The 21,345-nt window shown below is 38.2% G+C and overlaps 1 protein-coding gene across 4 annotated transcripts in view; it reads right to left on the bottom strand.

Annotated features, from left to right (window-relative positions):
* Nucleotides 1-21,345, bottom strand: part of LOC122649970 (nuclear pore complex protein NUP205) — a 124,214-nt gene that overhangs the window by 98,757 nt on the left and 4,112 nt on the right. For all 4 annotated transcript variants that reach the window (XM_043843239.1, XM_043843237.1, XM_043843238.1 and 1 more), the window contains exons 3-10: nt 14,643-14,717; nt 14,451-14,555; nt 14,263-14,373; nt 11,880-12,039; nt 8,640-8,725; nt 8,348-8,470; nt 8,018-8,245; nt 6,029-6,118 (exon numbers count right to left, since the gene is read on the bottom strand). In XM_043843239.1, coding sequence (XP_043699174.1) covers nt 6,029-6,118; nt 8,018-8,245; nt 8,348-8,470; nt 8,640-8,725; nt 11,880-12,039; nt 14,263-14,373; nt 14,451-14,555; nt 14,643-14,717 — 978 coding nt within the window. The remainder of the gene's footprint in view (nt 1-6,028; nt 6,119-8,017; nt 8,246-8,347; nt 8,471-8,639; nt 8,726-11,879; nt 12,040-14,262; nt 14,374-14,450; nt 14,556-14,642; nt 14,718-21,345) is intronic.

Raw genomic sequence — 21,345 nt, 5'->3', positions numbered from 1 at the left:
AATTCCAAGAACATATAAACCAAATGTATGTTTTAATTGTTTCAAACTTTCAATAGCTTGCTTCTTCAGTTCTGCTGTCTTCTATTTCTATGTTGATTTTTTATGACTTGATGTGGCTAAATATTGATTTTTGATGACTTGATTTGACTTAATGTTGATTTTTTATGGCTTGATGGGGCTTAATGTTGATTTTTTATGATATAAGATACATATTGTAACATACTAAATAATGTTAGAAAAGACGAAAAATAAAAAATAACACTTATTAATAAGTAAATGTTAGAAAATAATTACTATCGAACTAGGTTCTAACACTTATTTATAAGTAAATGTTTTTATATTTGTTATTTCGTTTACTTGAGTTATTATTCATAAATAAGCAAATACCCCCCTATTTGAATCCAATAAAAATAGTTTGAAAATCAAATTCCAAAAGGATAAAAAGTCAACCCCCAGTTTAAGAACAAAAACTCGATTTTTGGCAGTAGGTGTAATTTTCAACGTTCTAATGTTGGGGTTTTTCTCAAATCTAAAAATTCCATAAATCTTAATATGGTAAAACATTGCTAAAAACCAAAAGTGCGGTAAAATATTCATTTGTATTGATATTTAAAAAAAAAAAATCCATTCAGAGCGATTTTAACAGCATTCGTGCACACCAAATAAGGTTTGACCAGAACATAACTCCTTCAATATAAATCAGATTTAAGCAGTCTTGGATTTGTTGGAAAGCTGGTTTTGTGCTCTACCTAATACAAAAAGTCTCATGTAAAAATAAAATCATTTGATCAATCAAATTTGTTAGAGAACAAAAACATTTTTCTAAATCGAGAGCAGGTTAATTGCTTATTGATAAGATCATATTTTCTAAGAACAGTATAAACCAAATGTGAGACTAGGTAAGCCTGAAAATGACCAATTCCAAGAACATATAAACCAAATGTATGTTTTAATTGTTTCAAACTTCTAATAGCTTGCTTCTTCAGTTCTGTTGTCTTCTATTTCTATGTTGATTTTTTACGACTTGATGTGGCTTAATATTGATTTTTGATGACTTGATTTGACTTAATGTTGATTTTTTATGGCTTGATGGGGCTTAATGTTGATTTTTTATGATATAAGGTACATATTGTAGCATACTAAATAATGTTAGAAAAGAGGAAAAATAAAAAATAACTCTTGGGAGCCTTGGTCACCTAGGCAACGCTTAGGTGGCATCTTGTCGCCTAAGCGCTTAGACACCCCTCCAACGCCTTGCCGCCTTGACAATTATGGCTGTCACAGGGGCTGGGCCCAGTTCCAGTTTGAACCTGAACCAAAGAAGGTCTTGGTTCTTTGGGGTTCGGGCTCAGTCTTTCTATGAATGACAAAGCCATATTCCACGATTTTCATAACACATTCTTAAACATTTTAAATTCCTAAACCAAATGAGGATTTGGAATGCTACTGGGAGCCTAGAGAAACTCTCGAGTTATAAATAATGGGTCCCCCGTTGCTGCGGGAGATATCTGTTTCATCATTGCCTAGTCTGCTCCAGGGTGACAAAATAAGGTGTGTAGTCTGTACAGTTGTACACTAAGATTTTGGCAGACCATAAAAGACTCCTGGTTAACTTATGACAACTAGAATTATGAGGATCCACACTACAGGGCCAACAAAAACAACCCAAAAACCAAACTGTTCCCAAATCAAAGACGAATGAGATTAGACGAGTCCTATAGCCCCGAGTGCAAAATAAAAAGAGTAAGTTGTAGTGCACTGATCATTGCACCAGGGTGCAACAGCCTGACTTGAGAACCATCGATCTGGTTATGTTGAATCTGAACCCTTTATTACTTGAAATCAGTGGAAGATTGCCGGAAAATCCATGAACCCCTAACCAGTTAAACCTTAAATTTGGAACCAAAGATGAGCTGATCGTCGGAGTGAACTCGACTGTCAAAAGAAAGATAGCACCTATTAATATTTTTATGGGTGCTGGAACCCCACTGTGAATGGAGGAGGGTGAGGAACCCCATGGTGAACTGATTTCTGGAGAAAGAGGAGAAAGACATGGATCAGAGAAGAGAGGGAAAGCTTCAAACCGGCCAAAAAAAATGTCATCAGACATGAGAGACTGCCGAGACAAATCACTGGATTGAGAGCAAGAGGGTTGACGGGTGCGATAAAAAAATCCATATTGAACAACTCTGAATTGGAAAGTTACACCAGATATGGCAGGACAACCATTGCATTACCTTTCACTTCAAAAATAGCTCTGTCACAAGCAAAGAAAATTGCAAATGAAAAGAATATTAACTAGTCCTATGAACAAGCCCAGATGGGAGCATCTTTGAGTCCAGCTTGCCCATTGAACCTCAATAGTAGGCATCTCCAGTGGCGTCTTCACTGATGCTTTAACTCAAGATTGCCCAGAGGTTTTCTGATCATTATCCAGTAGAGCGACTCACCAGATGGGTTCTCCCTCTCTGAACATCATCAAGTACCACTTGATTAAGTTTATTCAGAGATAGTTTTGGGTTCTATCCTACAGGTGTTCTCACTTCTTAGGCCACTTCAACATTGGCAACTCTATCATAGAGAACCATGCACTTTATGTATGAATGTACACTTACTACAGGGATATCGTCAGCTTTGGGTACTAGGGCGTCATGGAGGATATCCCATCTTAATGGAGATCCAACTCACCGTATCCTCAATTCCTCATTGAACTTCTTCATTTGGAAACAATGATACCACAACTCAACTCCGGATGAGATTGGGCCAGATAGAAAAACCTAGAAGGTAGATGATTGTTTCTCTACCAAGTTAATATTTATTCCATCCCTGCAGCCTTTAAGCTGCTGCTTTGGTACTGTTTTTTATCTTGCTTGCCCCTCCTTCTGCCAAAAAGAAGAAGAAGAAGAAAACAGGTAGCCCAGATAACAAATAAGAACATGTTAAGAATTAAAACTTCCAAAATGAGACATTTATTAAGACACTATTAAATGGTAATACTGATCAAAGTACACTCGTGACACAATGGTAAGTTAAAATGTTGAGCTCACATGGTTCTCCTGATGGAAGTGGAAATATCCCTTACTTGAGCTAGGCAGTCAGGCAACCATGCAACTCATCGTTAACCAGCATCATCCCCATTATCGATCAAAGTACACTCTTGACACAATGGTAAGTTAAAATGCTGGGTTCACATGGTTCTCCTGATGGAAGTGGAAATATATACTTGAGCTAGGCAGTCAGGCAACCAATTTTTTAAATTTCTGTCAAAATGACCAAAATTTCAACAAATTTTTCGGTTTCGACAAATGTCAAAATGAAACCAGGAGTGATATCTTGGTCTTACAAAGTTTCAGTCAAAATTTTGTAGTTTTCACTTTTCAGTATCATTTCGGCTGAAACGATACAAACCACATTTTGCTAGTTTCAACAGTTTCGGCTCCAAAGAAGGAAACTTCCTAGAAAACCTCAGTTTTTGTGAGTTTTCTCCAAATCAATTCCATATCTTTATGGAACAAGGTGTTGGGCAGTTGACGCAATTAAATCACCTAAATGGGCTTATTTTATTAGAAATAAACCTCAAGTTTGGTTATATATGTGTTGGGCCTTTGATCCCATGGGTTTCCATTGTAATGGGCCACTTTAATGGGCCTATAATATAGGTATAGACTAGGCATACGTGATTAGTTAAGTTAGCGTTTTTATTTCTTTGTTTTTTCAATTTCCTAGTCAGTTTAGGTTACCTTATTAGTCAAGGATTGGGTCAGGCCTTACCTTTTTAGCATAGGAGTCTAATTTTAAGTCTTCTATATAAGTTTGTAAGGGACACTAGCATTGTACACGAATTTTGATTAATGAATAGCTTTTACTGCTCTTCTTCTTTATTGAAGATCTCTTGTGTTTGATCAAGAAACCCCTTGTGTGAGATCAAGGAAAGGGACTGGAGTTTGATCCAATTGACACCTTGCGGTGAGAAGCCCAGATGGATCATCCTTATGTTCATGATCTATTGCTGCTATTATTCTGGATTTATTGGATTCTTCTTCTTAATTTCTGCCACTAACAAGTAAGCTCAGACCTTGACTTTTCTGCAAATACCTACTCAACCTAGGGTTTACACATTACATGTTTTTTAAGATTAAGCCATCCAACCGTTAGAATCACCTCACGTTTTGACCTAATGTTCTTGAACCTAGTTCATGAACTAGATTTCAATTTCAGCATATTCTGACCTGATGATTTCGAATTATTAGAGTTCACCCATTCAACCCTTTTTTCCATTAATCTGTTTCATGCTTGAATCGATTCTGGATTTCTGCATTCTATTTTATTCTTAATACCTAAGATTAATACAGAGTTGAATGTCTGATCTTAACCTAATTTCTGTTTGCCGAAATTACCTGGCTAATGACTGTTTTAACCCTGATCTAGGTTACTGTTTTAGTTGTTGATTCTGGTTCTGTTTCATACCTATTTCAGAATCTGTTAACTCATATTTCAGACCTGATTTGGTATAAATCGATTTCTCCTATTGCTGTTTTGAAATTCTGTTTCTGCCCTAAATACCCTTAGTCCTCTTTGCTATCCTAAATTATTCTTTGGTTTAAGATCTTGTTCTGACTACTGTTTTGAGACTTTCAAATTCAGTACTACATTAGCAACACTGAAACGCATCTACAGCAAAGATTTGCTGCATTTGTGGAAGTTTTTTGCAAGATTCAAAATCGAAGGTATATCACTTTTCCCAAAAATGAATTTTTGCAAAAAAAATAGGATAAATACTAAGTGGTTGGCCTTCAATTTTCCATATTGTAGAAACCGTAGAACTTTGAGCATTTATAGGGCTGCTATGGAGGACTTCAAGCGTTTCTTTCGGTATATTATGACATGGCCAACATTTATGATACAGTCAGATAATAGCTTGCTTCCACAGCAACAACAATATGTTAGTAGTTTTGATCCTGCCCAGAACTCCATGTGCTACTAGGAATCTAGGATCGGCAAAGGATCCAATGTAACTTGCTTGTATTCTTCACTCTTCAGAGAGTTTGTAATGAACCATGTATAATACTTGATAATTATAAAATGGCTTCTAATTTTATTCTTATTCATTTCTACCGCATATTTTAATTGTTTCAATTGAATTATGTGCGTTCTAGTTGTAAATTTTGTGTAGAAAAGGATATATTAGAGAAACTATACAGCAAGTATAGCGTACACTAGCAACCTTGTGTTAGAAGCCAAACTACCATTTTGGGTGTATTTTTGACAATCTAAGTATTCCACTATGTTTAGAAGACCTAAAATATGATTTCATAGAAGTTTCAGGGCCTAATTTGGTCATTTGGGATTTTGGGCCATGAAACCAACAGTAGAAACTTGCATCCGAAAAATACCAGGTTTTGGCCGAAACTTGAAATATTTCAATTTTGAGCCAGCACGAAATCTGCCTCAAAACCGAAACTTAGAACCTTACAGGCAACTATGCAACTCATTGTCAACCAGCTCATCCCCATTATTCCAAAACCAAGCTCCATTTATTTGCATAATGGGGCAAAGCAGTTTTGTTTCTACAGAACCACACAACCTTATCCCAAATAAATGGGGTCGGCTGCATCCTTGCCCTCAAATCAGCTCTATTTGAGGTCATACTTAATACAAGACCTAAGCTATGCATGTCTTTTCTCACCACTTCTCCTAAGGTCATTTTAGGTCTGCCCCTGGCTCTTTTAGTTCCTTTAATCTGGATTAAATCACTCCTCCGTACTGGAGCGTCCAAAGGCCTCCATTGACATGGCCATTCCACCTCAAACGACTTTCTTGTAGCTTTATCATGTATCGGAGCTACTCCCAAACCAGCTTTACCAGACAAATATTTTGGAGATAGTTATAGATCTGATTGACTACTAGTATTAACAAATAGAAATATTGACAAGAAACTTGTGAGCCTCATATTTTGCATATCAATTATTTCGAAACAACAATTCATACATTTTCTAATTATAAAACAGAAGGATAAATTCCAACCTACCTTGTCTCTAGCAAGCTGATGAGAAAGGAAGCATGTCATCAGTTTGTGAAGATAAGCATTGTACATATAGATCATATCCTCATCATCATTCTGTTCAAATAAAGAGCATAAGACAGTGAACACTTTATTGGGAGGAAATCACGTAAAAAAAATGAGATTAAATGACAGCTATTGAGAGTATAAAATTCCAAACCATCCAGTGAATTGGCATGGACAAGAGAGACGTGATCAGCCAACTGATGCATGGAAGCATATGGGACAGATACCTTTATAAGGCTATGACTCTATGAGTCTATACCACATCAGCACGCAAAGTCATACCAGAGACAAACCGAAGTCCAAAACTTATCATAGGAATGACCCTAATCCAATATAAATTCAATCTGGTCAGAAATTGACTATCTTATTTCCTATTTCTAGTCGGAAGGCTATAGGAGTCTAGGAGCTGCTAGACAAATAGAAGTCATAAACTAATCATATGAATGACTCTATTCGAATTTCAATTCAATCAGGTCAGAAATTGAGTCTACTATTCCAGATTTCTAGTAGGACGGCTATAAGAGCCCAGGAGGCTCCTCAAAAAACTTATGATGTCTCATTAAGTTTTTTATTTCATCTACTTCCAAATTAATGAATGAAAACGAATACTATTTAATGAATATTAGAGATCAATAAAAAAAAAGGCCTTTGGCTACTACAGGAAGGACTTTTTTTTAATAAGCAACATGTTGTACATGTAGTATCAATTAGATCTATGAGAGATACATCAAATAGAAAGTATTGCAATACAACAAAAGCTCTATGTACGAGGAAAAAGCAAAACTAATGATAATTATAGCAACAACAAAAAAAATGGCAATGGTAATAGTAGAAGTAGCAGTAATAATAATGATAAAAAGTAATCTATAAGTTTCCACACAACTCATCACCTGTGCCACAGAATGTAAGTCCAAATCCGATCATTCCTAAAGCTCAACTAAAATTTAAAAACTAAACAGAGCCACATGTCACCACCAGGGAATAAGCTATTCTTTGGGCTCAGGGCCTCCGGCCCATTTCTTGAAGTCTTGACCAGGCAGTTCACACCATGTCAATGGAATTCCATACTTTTTTGAGAATCACATACTGGTGTAAGGGATCAGGGATGTTTTATGCAACCCTTGCTGTGGCCTTTGCAGGAGCATGTAGGGTGCTGTTCCTCATTCAACTTTACATTCATAGGAAAGGAAGAGGAGATTGGAGGTTTTATGCATGGAGATTGTTGCAGTGCCACACTTCAGGCATCAATTAGGTTGCCCTTTCTTTGGGAAGGATGGTTATTCCTCCTAGCCCTGGGGGGGCTCTTTTTGTATCTCATATTTTCCTGTGAGTACATCACCCAATCCTTAAATTTAATAATAAAAACAAGATAGGATTATTTTTAATCAAAGTTAGAAACATACGAAGGAGGGGGAAACCAAAGGACTAAACTAAAATCATGATATTAAACCTACACAGAAAAAGACTAGCAGTAACGTTGTCTTCATTCATAAACCGTGTTCAGAGATGCATCATAAATAAGAAAGAAGTTACCACACAAGTAAAGATGTTCATAAAAGTCCATTTACAACGAGTGAAATTTATATTAATGAATCTGAAATAGCAAACAGACACAAAGCCACAATCACCAATACACACACGCAGAGTCAAAAACCACATCGTAGAAGCATTCTATCAAACCTCCCACCATTGAATCAGATGTCCAATGTAAATAGAGCAAATGTAACTTCCAGGGTAAAAATTGTGGTAAAAGTTTCTTACAGTTTCCTAAATTTGAAAAGCAAGCACAAAAGCACTTATGTTAATGACCAGAGACCAGAATACAAATTACAAACAGAAGACACCATATGGTAACTTCCTAGTAAGTAACAAGTAACGATGCAAGTATTAGACATTATAAAATTTCTATTATCCCACACTCAAATACTCCCAATGTATTAATAATCGAACCTGATAGGCTGCTGTTCGGAGAATTTTATCCAGAAGAAACTGGAAAACATTGTTTGAGCAAATGATATCCAAGCAAGAATACAGATTTCCCAAGTCACCGGATGAACCACCTGAAACTGTTTCCCTTGCAATAATTCCATCTTGTGTTAACATCAAATGTACAGTCCATGCAAATCTTACTCCATCAACGAACCCCTCAACATTTGGATCAGTTCCAGTAGAGATCACCTAGAATGACTCAATATCTTTAGTAAATTTATAGAATGGATGGAAATTATAGCAAGCATCTGAGAGAAGATATCTTAGAAAACCATTCTTTATTCAGCTTACAAGTTCCTGAAATTCACGTCTGAAAGTAGCATCACGGGACAGGACAGAAGCTCTATCTGGAACTGAGCTTAGTGCATCTGATATCAAACCGATAACAAGAGAAAACAGAAGACTGAAAGCAACCTGCATGGACATCAGAAACTAACATGTGATCAGACAGAAAGAGAGCACCGGTCCCTGAGGATAATATTTGAAAACAATGTAGACAAGAAGGGCAAAAATTCAGCTACATTTCACTATTCTATAGATTAAACAAGTAGTAAGATATAGTCGGACCAAAATGAAATCGGACCTGAAGCTTTACAGTGGTACTGCTATCATTAACCTCAGCAGAACCATCTTTCAAAGCAGAGAAGACATCCTTCACATCTTTTGGTCCTGCAAATAGGCAAAACCACTAAGATCACTGCCTAACCATCAACACTTCATACCAGCAACTGCAGTGGTCTGCATGGTTCGCTTTTCATCCCTAATTTGGCTTCTTAAACACAAACCACAAAGCTATTTCTCGTAATCAAATGTTATATGGTGTTGCTGAGAGTGGAAACAGCACTACACTGGTGTTATACTTTCAAAAATGCTTCTTTACAAAATCAACTTCGATTTTTTAACAAGCACCAAAGGTCAGCTTCGATGTAAACATAAATTAGTCAAGTTTTCACTTTTCAGAGGTAACTGCCAAGTTATTTTGTACTTAACAGGTTCAAGATCCAATCTTAAGTTGACCTAAAGCCAGAGAACAAGCCACCTAGTTCATTTATTAAGGTTCAGACTTTAGATGTTCATCTTGTCCTTGGAATCATCCATTTTCTCCTCACTCTAGGTCTTCTCTCTTCGGGACCCTGGAAAAGACCACAAGGATCATCTTATCAACTAGGAAGCAAGATATCAAGTATCTATATTGGTTAGTTTATTAGAAAGTTGGTTCTAAGATACGTCTCGGTGACGTACCAGAGAAACACAAGATCCACTAAAGATACACACTGATACGCATTGATATATGCAAACTACTATTTTGAAGCATAATTCACCATAAACAAGCAGTAATTAGGTCCAACCATAGGGGATGTTGGGTGGTCATATCTATCATCCACCACGTGGCATATCAGTTGGGGCCCAAATTTTGTGTACAAGTAGGTCCCATATACCTGATCCTGTCAAATTTGAACTCACTAAGAGTTGGCCATGTGGCAATATAAATCTTTGAAGATTCATTACATTGATGGCTTAAAATACAAGGGAAAGACGAAAATACATGGGGGGGTTAATGATTGAGCTTTACTATGAAAATTGACATGTGGCCAATCTAGAGCATGCCCTTCCTATTCAATGATTAGATTTGCCAAATCATCCTTCCACGTGGCACATTAGGTGGTTAGTGTATGGAATCTTCAAAGGATGGACTGACCACAAGAAAAGAAGAAACTTTATAATTTTATATTAAGGTAAATAGTATAAGGAGGAAAGAGGGGGAGTAACATGGGTTAGGGTCGAGGGCTTCTCCAACTCCATTGACACTGCCAAAGTCGAAACTGAAACATTTTGCAAAACCACCGAATTTCGGTCGAAACTCTACATATTTTGGTGGTTGATTCCTTTGACCATTTTGTTGGTCAAATGGCCATATTTTGGATCGAAACTTAATGAAGACCCAAATTAAGCATCTCTAAACACAATGGAACCTTTAGATTGTTAACAAACACCTCAAAATGTTAATTTGGTTTCGTAACCTAGTTTGACAGTGTACGACATATCTTGGCTGTACATTTCTCAAATATAGCGTATGTATGTTACACATACTTTAGTACTATAACATACAACAATAAATGAAAACAACTAAATTAACCAATTGTAATTTATAAATGGAGAAAAATCATTTAATATTATTAAATGTCAAAATGCTACAACTTACAACTACAAGAACACCATAAACATACAAGTGTACAAGTATAACAACTATAACTCCATAAGTGAACAGTCAACCACTAAGTATTAACCCTTTTTTTTTTCAAAATTATGTTGCAAGAAAATACATTTTTAAAGAAAACTTCTTTTAAAATAATTTAAAAACAAAAAAAATAAATCTGACTCATGAAGCCGTAGATTGACCAGTGATATTTAACATATAAACAATTGAAGCCCAACCACTACATATTTACCCTATTTTTTGCAAAAATTAACTTTAGGGAAAAATATTATACTTCAAACTTTGAATCTTCAAGAACTCTCGCTCAAATGCACCAAATCTTCGTTGTAGATGTGTTGTAGAGGCCTCCAACACGCTCCACCATGATTTGCAAGTGGAATGGCCAAAAAACTCAAAAACAAGGGTTTGGAGTCGAATTTGCAGATTTCAGTCAAAATATGTCGAAATAGGTTTGAAACAATGACCCATTTCGACAGAGATTTGGAATTTAAATCAAATGAGTATATAGTTTCAGCGGTACAAAACTGAAATATTGCATGCCTATAGAGTCACATGCAGTTATTTTGCAAGATTTGGTCAAAACACCATGATTTCACAAGTGCACAAAAGAACAGCTGCCAAAAAATTCTTGTGTTTTTGTAACCCATCCTCTCATAGACATTTCCTTTGGTTTATCATGCATGAAACCAATAATCAAATTTCACGATGCAACACACATTCTTTTTTAACAGATGCACTTACTTTGGGTAAAATAGGGAAGGACAGACCTTAAGCACTTATTTCAAGCAAACAAAGAAGGAAACCAAGCAAATAAACTTCTTCCTTTATCAGGTTACACGAACTTCACATTGAATGAGAAAAATGATGGACCATGGTCCCTTCTCGCCAGTAAATAACACAACCAACAGTGCGTAGAAGTCTAACCCGCTCCTCACCAAATATAACAAATATTAGTGCTAAGAAGCAGAAAATAAGTTAGCATCAAGTTGTGTAGAAGTCTAATCCGCTCCTAACCAAATATGACAGATATTGGTGCTAAGAAGCAGAAAATAAGTTAGTTGCATCAATCATATGAGGCTTACACCCTGCCATAATCAGAATTCAGAAGACACTTAAAAATGACAACATTACAGGAAAAATCACCACCCCAGCCAACCACAATTTCTCATACAATTGAGATAAAAGTGCCCATTTTCAGAAATTTTCCACATCCACAGAAAAAAACTCATCAACATGATTATGGAACTTGCAACAATCTATAGGATTTCAAACTACTGATTGATACAAAACAAAAATTTCTATGTCCAGGAACAAATGGAAATTGAGATAAAATTGACTCTTTCATTTGAAAAACCCTTTACAACAATATGAAGACATCCATAAACCAAGAATATCATGCTTCAATAACTTGTAGCATTTCAAGCTACAAATTAATACCAAAAACATGCTAATAGATTCCGAATTCTGACAAAAATGACTATGCAGTACTCTCTTCTGAGTCCTGACCACTATTTCATATTCATTGACAAAAATATAGAATGACAGTTGCAGACCTCCAAAGTCCAAATATCCAAAGCAGCGGAAGGAGAATGGTTATTTGCTTACTTATCCGCACAACTAAGACAGATAGAACAAGGCAATGGCCGAGGATAAGCCTCTCCCGCCAAACTACAGCCCGCCGTTCCACAAGAGCACCTTTAGAATCCAGAACATAGCGCTCCACATGAGGCCCACCCAAACCAGCCGGTTCTTCCCGATTGAGCTCCTAAACCACAGATAATATGCACAATTATAAGTGATAACCAATTAAAGAATGAATACTGATTAGAAGAAGAAATTAACCAGTAGAGGAATTGTTTAGGGGGAAAAAAAAAGGTGAACCATGAATAAAGGTTAATAAAACAAAGGGAAAAGGCTCTCTGAGCCTAAGGCGTACACTGCGCCTCCTCGCATCCTAATTTTTTATTGTTTTCTCTTTCCTCGAATAAAGAATAAACAATGTATATGTGAGAGGATGGACAGTACCCTGCTTGCTCAGAGAACCCTCTCCCTAAAACTAATGATCTATTTGAAGCTGAAAAATCCAAAGATTTTGGTTTTGGGGCATATAAGAATGCATGATCTGAATTATGTAGAAGCTTTTTCCCTTTTTAAAGATTTGATAATATATATTTTGATAGAATGAATTATTAGAAAAGAATTCCAATGCTCAAAAATAGGAGCACAACAACCTCCAAAGAAGAACTCTTTTTTACCTCTTGTGATTGAATGAAAGGGATCAATGAGAGTATGTTGCCCATGTAATTACAACATGTTGAATGCAGTGGAGATGTGCTTCTAGAGTGTTATGTATCAATGAGAACAAGCCAACTGAAGGTAAATTTTAATAAGAAGACTATAAGGCCAATCATGCATTATGGAACACAATGTTGCGAAGTGAAGAAAAATAAATTCAAAAAATGACAATTGCTAGGATATGGATGTCCCCATGGATGAGTGGTAAGATTAGAAAACAGTAAATCAGAAATAAATCTATCAATTTTTATTAAACCAAATTAGGTATGAGGTTGCGGAGAAGTTGATGAAGAGGGCTCACTATCCAGAAAGTATAAATAGCTGCCTTACTGAGAAAGGAACACTTTGTCATTGAATGCTTCAAAATGTAAAGGGAAGACCATAAAAGGCATGGGTTGATCGAGTGAGATACGACTTTGACAACAGAGAATTTAAGAAATGATCCTAGACAAAGCAAAGGAAAAAAGCATGTGCCAACAGCATGGACAAGGCATAGTTAACTTCAACATAGCAGCGAAGTGGTACACATGTAAAGAGAAAGCAGACGGTTAAGGCCACAAAACAGTGATTTGGATAGCCACTATTCTAAATACTTCTCATAGTTTTAAAAAAAAAAAAACATAGTATTTAACATCAGCACAGAAAAAGTGTCAGATCTGCGCTATTTTCTTTTTCAAACAACTCTAATTTTGTAAGAGAAAAAATAGAAGATATGTAAAACAGGGGCAGATGCCCATCAAGCACACCATTATATTGAAAAATTATTTGAATATCATGAAAAAATCACGTCTCACTATGTTCTTCAACACTCGTGGTTGCTCTCACATCTCAGCAAAAATCACCTGTAAAAGCATTTGTCCCTGGCCAACCAATGGACAAATCTGTGATCAGATGCAAGCAGACCCAATGATCAAATCTGTGATCAGATCTGAGATAAAGGGAGTAACTGCTTAGTTAAGAGAAGAAATCAGATCGATAGAAGTGGAGGGAAAAAGAGATGAGATCGATATTCCTGATTGGAAGAACAGACAAAATGTGTGGAAGAGATGAGAACAGAAGAAATCAGGTTTTGGATACTAGTATCGTATGCACGGCTCAACAATACCAAAACTCTTTAAAAAAAAAAACTCATATTCTTTACTTAAATCTCTAATTGATGGGTGGTGCTTTACATTTATAAAGACCTAAAATTCCTTAATTGAGAGGGCGAGCCTTGGCGCAACAGTATGGTTACTCTATTGCAACCTGGTGGTCGCAGGTTTGAATCAAGGAAACAGCCTTTCCGCAAAAGCGGGGGTAAGGCTGTGTACATTTGCCCCTCCCCAGACCCTGCAATAGTGGGAACCTCGTGCGCTGGGCCCTTTTTCTTAAAAATTCCTAGATTGACTCATAAAAGACTTGTAATCACTATTCACACAATCAATAAGGAAATAAACTTATAACAAAACCCTATCTAGCTATTAAGTATTCTAATCTAACTCAAACATTTAACTATTAATCCGTGTACTAAGTTTATTCCCAGTTTATGGGCTTACAAATTAGCCTCACTATAATGAAACTCATGTAAAAAAATAAAAAATAAAAAGGCTCAACCTATAACATAACTACCCAAAGGTCAATTAATGCCTAATGCAACTGCATCAGTAGAACAATCAAGTATTCCAACTAAAGACAGCATACCAAAAGTTCAGACCTTTATTAGAGAAACTAAACGCTGTCTGAGCCCAGCATTTATGAGATCTTCCAGATATTGCTGAATGTCAGCAACAAGATCAGCTTCAAGTCCCTGGTCAAGGACAACAGCCTGCAAATGACCCCAAGAAAAATAAGCATTTATTCCAAATTAGAAGGAAAGGAGAGAGCTTAAGGATGAAAAATTACCCGTAAAAGAGTGTAGAGTGCTGTTATCAAATCTCTTCTCTCTGTGTACCAAAGTCCTGCTGCAAGTCGCAAAACTTCCAATGGCTCTCTCCCTAATAAACCCCACTGTTGGAGAAAAAATAAATTGATATCTAAAAACCAAATAGAGATAAGAAAACGATGAATTAAATAAAGAAAGAAAACATAAATTACCTCTTGGTTGGCAGATATAAGCAACCGAACACTGTCTACTTCATTAAGATGTAGATCATCACTCAACTTCAGAGCCTGAATCCCAGCACTCACAAGTGTCAAATAAAAATTTAGAAAACGGTGGCCAATTTGTAATTATTGTCTTTGATGATAATTCTTGACAATAAATTGTGGATTTATGTATGATTGTAGTAGGAAATGGTTTCACACCTTGATAATTGTGAAATGTTTGCTAATTTTATGGTTCTTCATTCTTAATGATTATTTTAATTGTTTTGATTGAATATTGTTTATAGAGTATGTTGAGATGTGTTACCCGATTCTATAAGGGTATTTTTGGTATTTTTCTGTTATTTTTTCCCTATAGCTAATATGGTCGGCTATATGGGGCTATTTATGTAATTCTGTTATTTCTTACAAGTTATAAATATGAGGGCTGAATAATCACATCGATTATTCTAGCCATTCTCTCAATTCCAGCTTTGTAAACATGGTATCAGAGCCAAATAAACTCTGATCGATTTTTTTCAAAACCCACATTCGAACTTCATCCCTTCCCACCCTCTCTCTCGAGCTTCTCTCCTCTTCTTCTTTTGGTTCTTCTTCTCCCATTAGGGCAGCACTAGGGGGGTGATCACAATGATCTAGCTGCTGCCCCAACTACCTCCCATTCTACCACCAATTTTTTAGATCGATGGAAGCTGCAGGACTGCCTGCGATTTGAAGATTCTGCTTTTTTTTTGAAGATCAGGCCTCAACAAGTATTTCGGCTGCTTCTTCCCTTGGAGAATCTTCTTCAGCTAGTGCTCTCGGCCTCCATTCTCTTCATCAACTTGTTTGAAGACCCCTCCCCCTTATCGATCTCTCTTCTCAGGGTTTTTTTCAAAACCCTGACATTAATCGGTATTGGGGTTTGGGCTGCTGGTTATTGCTGCCTCTGATTGGCACCCTTGCTGCTCTCATTCCACATCATTCCCTGCCTCAAATCTGAGATTTTTGGCTTCATTACAGCCCCTTTCTCTTGCAATCGATTTCTCTCTATATCGATTCCAGGGATTTTTTTTGGGCTTTTTGTGGAAGGTTGCTGCTTATGGAAGACTGTGGTTCCCTGCTACCATGACTGGTTCTGATTCTTCTTCAGCCTCTTCTGGCATTGATGGGCAGCCCCGGACTGATTTACTGCCTCTTGCTGCCCCCATCAAGCTTGATGGCTCCAACTACCTGAAGTGGTCTCGGTCTACCTATCTAACTATAGCTGGCCGTGGCCTTACTGGCCATCTTCTCGGGACCGCTCCAAAACCTGAAGAAGAAGGTGCTCCACTCAACAAGTGGTTGTCTAATGATGCGATGGTGATGTCCTACCTGATTCACTCTATGCAAGGGGATATATCCGATAATTTTCTCCTTCTGGAAACAGCCCAGGCTATATGGAATGGTGCTAAGGAGACTTATGGTCGCACTGGGAATGATGCACAGGTCTATGAGATTTGAAAAAAGGCCAATGGGACTGCCCAACAGGAACTCTCTGTATCGAAGTACTATGCTGCCCTCAAAAACCTATGGCAGCAATTGGACCACTACTCTGACTATCAGCCCTCTACTGCTACAGATCTGGCTGCCTATCGCAAACACGTCTACAAAATACGTGTTTATGATTTTTTGGCAGGCCTAAATATGGAGTTTGATCCTATTCGGGTTCAGGTGCTTGGTCAGTCCCCGTTTCCCACTCTGGAGCAGGCCTTTGCCATGGTTCATAATGAGGAATCTCGTAGGGCTGCCATGTTGCATTCCTCTACTATTGATCGATCTGCCTTGAAAGTTGCTTCCAATGTTTCTTCGTCTACCACTACTGATGGTGGTACTACTGCCCATAAAGGCCCAGTCAAGTGTGAGCACTGCCACAAGCTCTATCATACTAAAGCTCAATGCTGGAAGCTCCATGGGAAGCCTGCTGATTTTGAAGAAAAGAGAGGCCATGGGAAGTCCAAACCCAAGGCTCATATTGCTGATTCTGCTACTGCTGCCGCTGTTGCCCCTTCATCTGACATTGGGCTTACTCAGGATGAGCTCCTAGCTTTCCATCGCATGCTTCAGGCCTCTTCTGCTGCTCCTATTATGCCACCTGCACCTGCTGTCAATCCTGGTTCTCACTTTGTCTCAGGTATTCCAGTCAATAGTTTGTGTGCATCAACTGTATCCACTCCTTAGATTATTGATTCCGGTGCTATAGACCATATGACTGGCTCCTCCCATGTGTTTCATCTTTATTCTCCATCTTCTGGCCAAGACAGTGTTCGAGTAGCTAATGGTTCCCTTTCTCCTATTAATGGGAAGGGTTCCATACGCAGCTCTCCTACCCTTTCCTTAAAATCTATTTTGCATGTTCCTTCATTTTCAACCAACCTTATCTCTATTAGTAGTCTTACTAGAGATTTGAACTGCAAACTGACTTTTTTCCCTTCTCATTGTGTTATCCAGGATCTGGAAACGGGGCACACGATTGGGGCTGGTAAGATGCAAGGTGGTCTCTACATCCTTGACACGGGTCAGCCTTCTCCTTTGCATTCTGCTTCCTCTACAGCTCATCATTTACAGTCCACCTCGTCACCTGAACTTCATCTCTGGCACTGTCAACTTAGTCACCCATCCATTAGTACCTTAGCTTTTTTGTTTCCAGACTTACTCAAAAATTGTCATAAGAATGAGTTTTTATGTGAGGCTTGTGTCTTGGCCAAACAGACTCGTTCCAGTTATTCTTCATTAAATAAAAAAAGTGAGTTTCCATTTGCTTTGGTTCATTCTGATGTGTGGGGCCCTGCCCGTTGTAATTCCATTTCTGGTCATAGATGATTTGTCTCCTTTGTAGACTATTATACTCGTACCACTTGGGTTTACCTGATGAGCCATAAAAGTGAGGTCTTCCGCTGTTTTCAGTTGTTTCACCGTATGGTTCAGACCCAATTCAATGCCACATTGCGCATTTTACGTAGTGATAATGGCAAAGAATACATGGAGGGTCAGTTCCAACATTTTTGGCTGCCCATGGTATTGTCCATCAGACCAGCTGTGTTGACACACCTGCTCAGAATGGGGTTGCTGAAAGGAAAAATCGACATCTCCTTGAGGTAGCCCGGGCCTTTATGTTTACACAGCAGGTCCCTTCCCAATACTGGAGTGATGCCATTCTTACTCCTGCTTACCTCATAAACCGTGTACCTACCCGTGTCCTTGATGGTCGTTCCCCTGTTGCTCTCCTTCAAAGTTCGTCATCCTTTGTGGTTCCTCCCAAAAATTTTGGTTGTGTCTGCTATGTCCGCAATCATCATCCTTATGGGAAATTTGATCCCCGGAGCATTCGGTGTATTTTTCTGGGCTATTCTGCAACCCAGAAAGGATACAAGTGTTATCATCCTCCTACTCACTGTACATTTGTCTCCATGGATATTGTCTTCCGTGAATTCTTGCCATACTATTCCCAGACACCTCTTCAGGGGGAGCAGGATCAGGGTTTTGAAGACGTGTCTGCTATTCTTCCGACTCCTATTCAGGGGGAACCCTCTGTAACTTCAGCTCCTACAGTGGTTCCTCATCAGGGGGGGCGTAGACCAGTCAATCAAATCCCTGTTGATAAAGTATATACCCGGGAGCGTACAGGACAAGTTGAGACTGCCACCAGCACCATACCACCTCTACAATCGTCTGCACCTGATCCAGATTCAGACCTTGCTACATCACCTGGTAAGGATCCTTCTCTTGATTTACCTATCGCTGTCCGTAAAGGTGTTAGGTCATGCACCCAACACCCCATATCCAATGTTGTTTCCTATGATGCTTTATCTCCTTCCTATCGTGCATTTGTTTCTTCTCTTTCCTCTGTTTCTATTCCTCAGAATTAGCAAAAAGCGATTGCAGAACCAAAATGGAAAGCAGCCATGATGGAAGAAATGACAGCCTTACTTAAAAATGAGACATGGGAGCTAGTTGTTCTTACTTCGGGTAAGAGACCAATCAGGTTCAAGTGGGTATTTGTTGTCAAGCAGAAGCCAGATGGAATAGTGGATAGATATAAAGCCAGGCTTGTGGCCAAAGGCTTCACTCAGACTTATGGGATCGACTACCAGGAAACATTTGCCCCTGTTGCAAAGTTGAACACTATCAGAGTTTTACTGTCTTGTGCTGTCAATCTTGGTTGGGATCTACAGCAATTGGATGTAAAAAATGCATTCCTACATGAAGAGCTGGAAGAGAAGGTTTATATGGAAGTTCCTCCAGGTTTTTCCTCTGACAAGAATCATGGGAAAGTTTGCAGACTAAAGCGGGCACTATATGGATTGAAGCAATCACCACGAGCATGGTTTGGTAGGTTTCATAAGGCCATCGTCTCCTATGGATACAAACAGAGTAATGCTGATCACACTCTGTTTGTCAAGCGAAAGGGAGAAAAAGTCACTCTTCTTATAATTTATGTTGATGACATAGTTGTGACTGGTAATGATGCAGATGAAGTTTCTCACCTGAAGGCTTTCTTGGGATGGGAATTTGACATAAAAGATCTAGGACAGCTAAGATATTTTCTTGGGATTGAAGTTGCCCGGTCTCCAAAGGGCATCTTTCTCTCCCAAAGAAAGTATGTTCTAGATTTACTATCAGAAACTGGTTTGCTTGGCTGTCACCCTTGTGATACTCCTTTGGAAGCTAATACCAGTCTACAAGAGAAGGATGGTGAGCCTGTTTATAAGGGCAGATATCAACGATTGGTGGGAAAACTGATTTACCTCTCCTACACCAGACCAGATATTGCCATTGCTGTGAGCCTAGTAAGTCAGTTCATGCATGATCCCTATTCCACTCATATGGCTGCTATTCTCCGTATTCTCCAATACTTGAAATCAGCTCCAAGAAAAGGGATCCTTTTGTCTCCTCATGACCATCTTCGCATTGAGGCTTATACAGATGCTGATTGGGGTGGTAATCTAGACAGGAAGTCAACCTCTGGCTATTGTACCTTTGTTGGAGGAAATCTGGTAACATGGCGGAGTAAAAAACAAAATGTTGTGGCAAGATCTAGTGCTGAAGCTGAATTCCGTGCCATGGCCCAGGGCATATGTGAGTTATTGTGGCTTCAGAGTTTACTCCTAGATATCCGTGGTTCTGTTCATCTTCCAATGATGTTGTACTACGACAACAAAGCAGCGATTAGCATTGCCCACAATCCAATACAGCATGACCGTACCAAGCATGTGGAGATTGACAGACACTTCATCAAGGAGAAGTTAGAGAGTGGGCAGATTTGTATCCCTTTTGTGAAGTCTGGAGATCAACTAGCTGGTGTCTTCACCAAAGGGTTGAGTGGGAAGTTGTTTTATCCTAGCCTAGTCAAGTTGGGTATGTGTGATATCTATGCTCCAACTTGAGGGGGAGTGTTGAGATGTGTTAACCGATTCTATAAAGTTATTTTTGGTATTTTTCTGTTATTTTTTCCCTATAGCTAATATGGTCGGCTATATAGGGTTATTTATGTAATTCTGTTATTTCTTACAAGTTATAAATATGAGGGCTGAATAATCACATCGATTATTCTAGCCATTCTCTCAATCCCAGCTTTGTTAACAGAGTATTCTAATCACCTAAGGATTAGGGTTAGAAAAGCTCATGTAAATCCAGAATCGTAGGAAGTAGGAACTAAAACCAGCAAATAAGATTTAATTAAACAGAGAGAAAAGACAAGTCTGATGTGGTCAGAATTCTGGTCGAGTACCCTAGGAGAGGTGAAGAATGCTTCAGCAAGATTTGGTGTCCAAACAACGGTCAAATTCGAGTATACCAAGAGATTACCAAATTAGTAAATTGCTAAAAATTGAATTTCTGAATTAGTAACAGTAGGGAAAACAGCAACTAATGTGTGGAATAACAAGTGAAATCAAACTAGAAACTGGGGAATGAAATTAGTCGCTAATGAGACAAAATAGTAGTGAATATAGAAAATAGAAAATGTTAGAACAGAATTGTAATAGTTGAAGACTTGAAGAAGAAAAGAGAAAAAGATGTAGAAGATAGAAGAAGAAGGATATGAACTAGGCTTCTAATGTAGTCCTAGATAGGTAGGAGACCTACTAGGAGCCAAACAAAAGGGGCTGCTGGTTCGAATGGACAGCACTAGGTTTTAGGTTAATTCTAGGGTTTAGGATGGGAATTTGGGAATGGGTCTTATATGACTTTAATGGGCAGGTCTTGGGGGTCAATATGGTATAAAAATAATAGGATTTGGGAAGATTTTAAAATTCTGCAATTCTGGACAGAATTGAGTTGCAGATTTTTGGTTTTAATGGAGTGGAGGAATGGAGGGGTTGTAGTAGAGACTAAGGGCTAGGTTTAAGGTCGAGTGTAGGGAGAGGTGTGGGGGATATAGGCTAGAAGTTTGGCTTGGAATTGATGGACAGATTCAAAATTATGGAGGTTTCCTAGTAGAAGTAGGAGAGAGGGGTAAAACTGTAATTTCAGACAATCGGCTGGGTGGATGGTGCTGAAATTTGAATCGAGTCTCTCTTAGGGTTTGAGGAAGACTTGATCAAATTTTTAGCAGGTTCTAACGGTTAGATTTGGCTGGGCAGAATTCTCACGAAAATCACCTTGTATGTGACCTTCTAGAAGGAAGAAGAATAGTTGCAGAATTTCTTACTTGTTGCAGGTCTTCAATGGCAGC

The sequence above is a fragment of the Telopea speciosissima genome, chromosome 2, assembly GCF_018873765.1.
Source record: "Telopea speciosissima isolate NSW1024214 ecotype Mountain lineage chromosome 2, Tspe_v1, whole genome shotgun sequence".
Lineage (NCBI taxonomy): Eukaryota > Viridiplantae > Streptophyta > Magnoliopsida > Proteales > Proteaceae > Telopea > Telopea speciosissima.
This window is presented reverse-complemented; position numbering and strand designations above follow the sequence as displayed.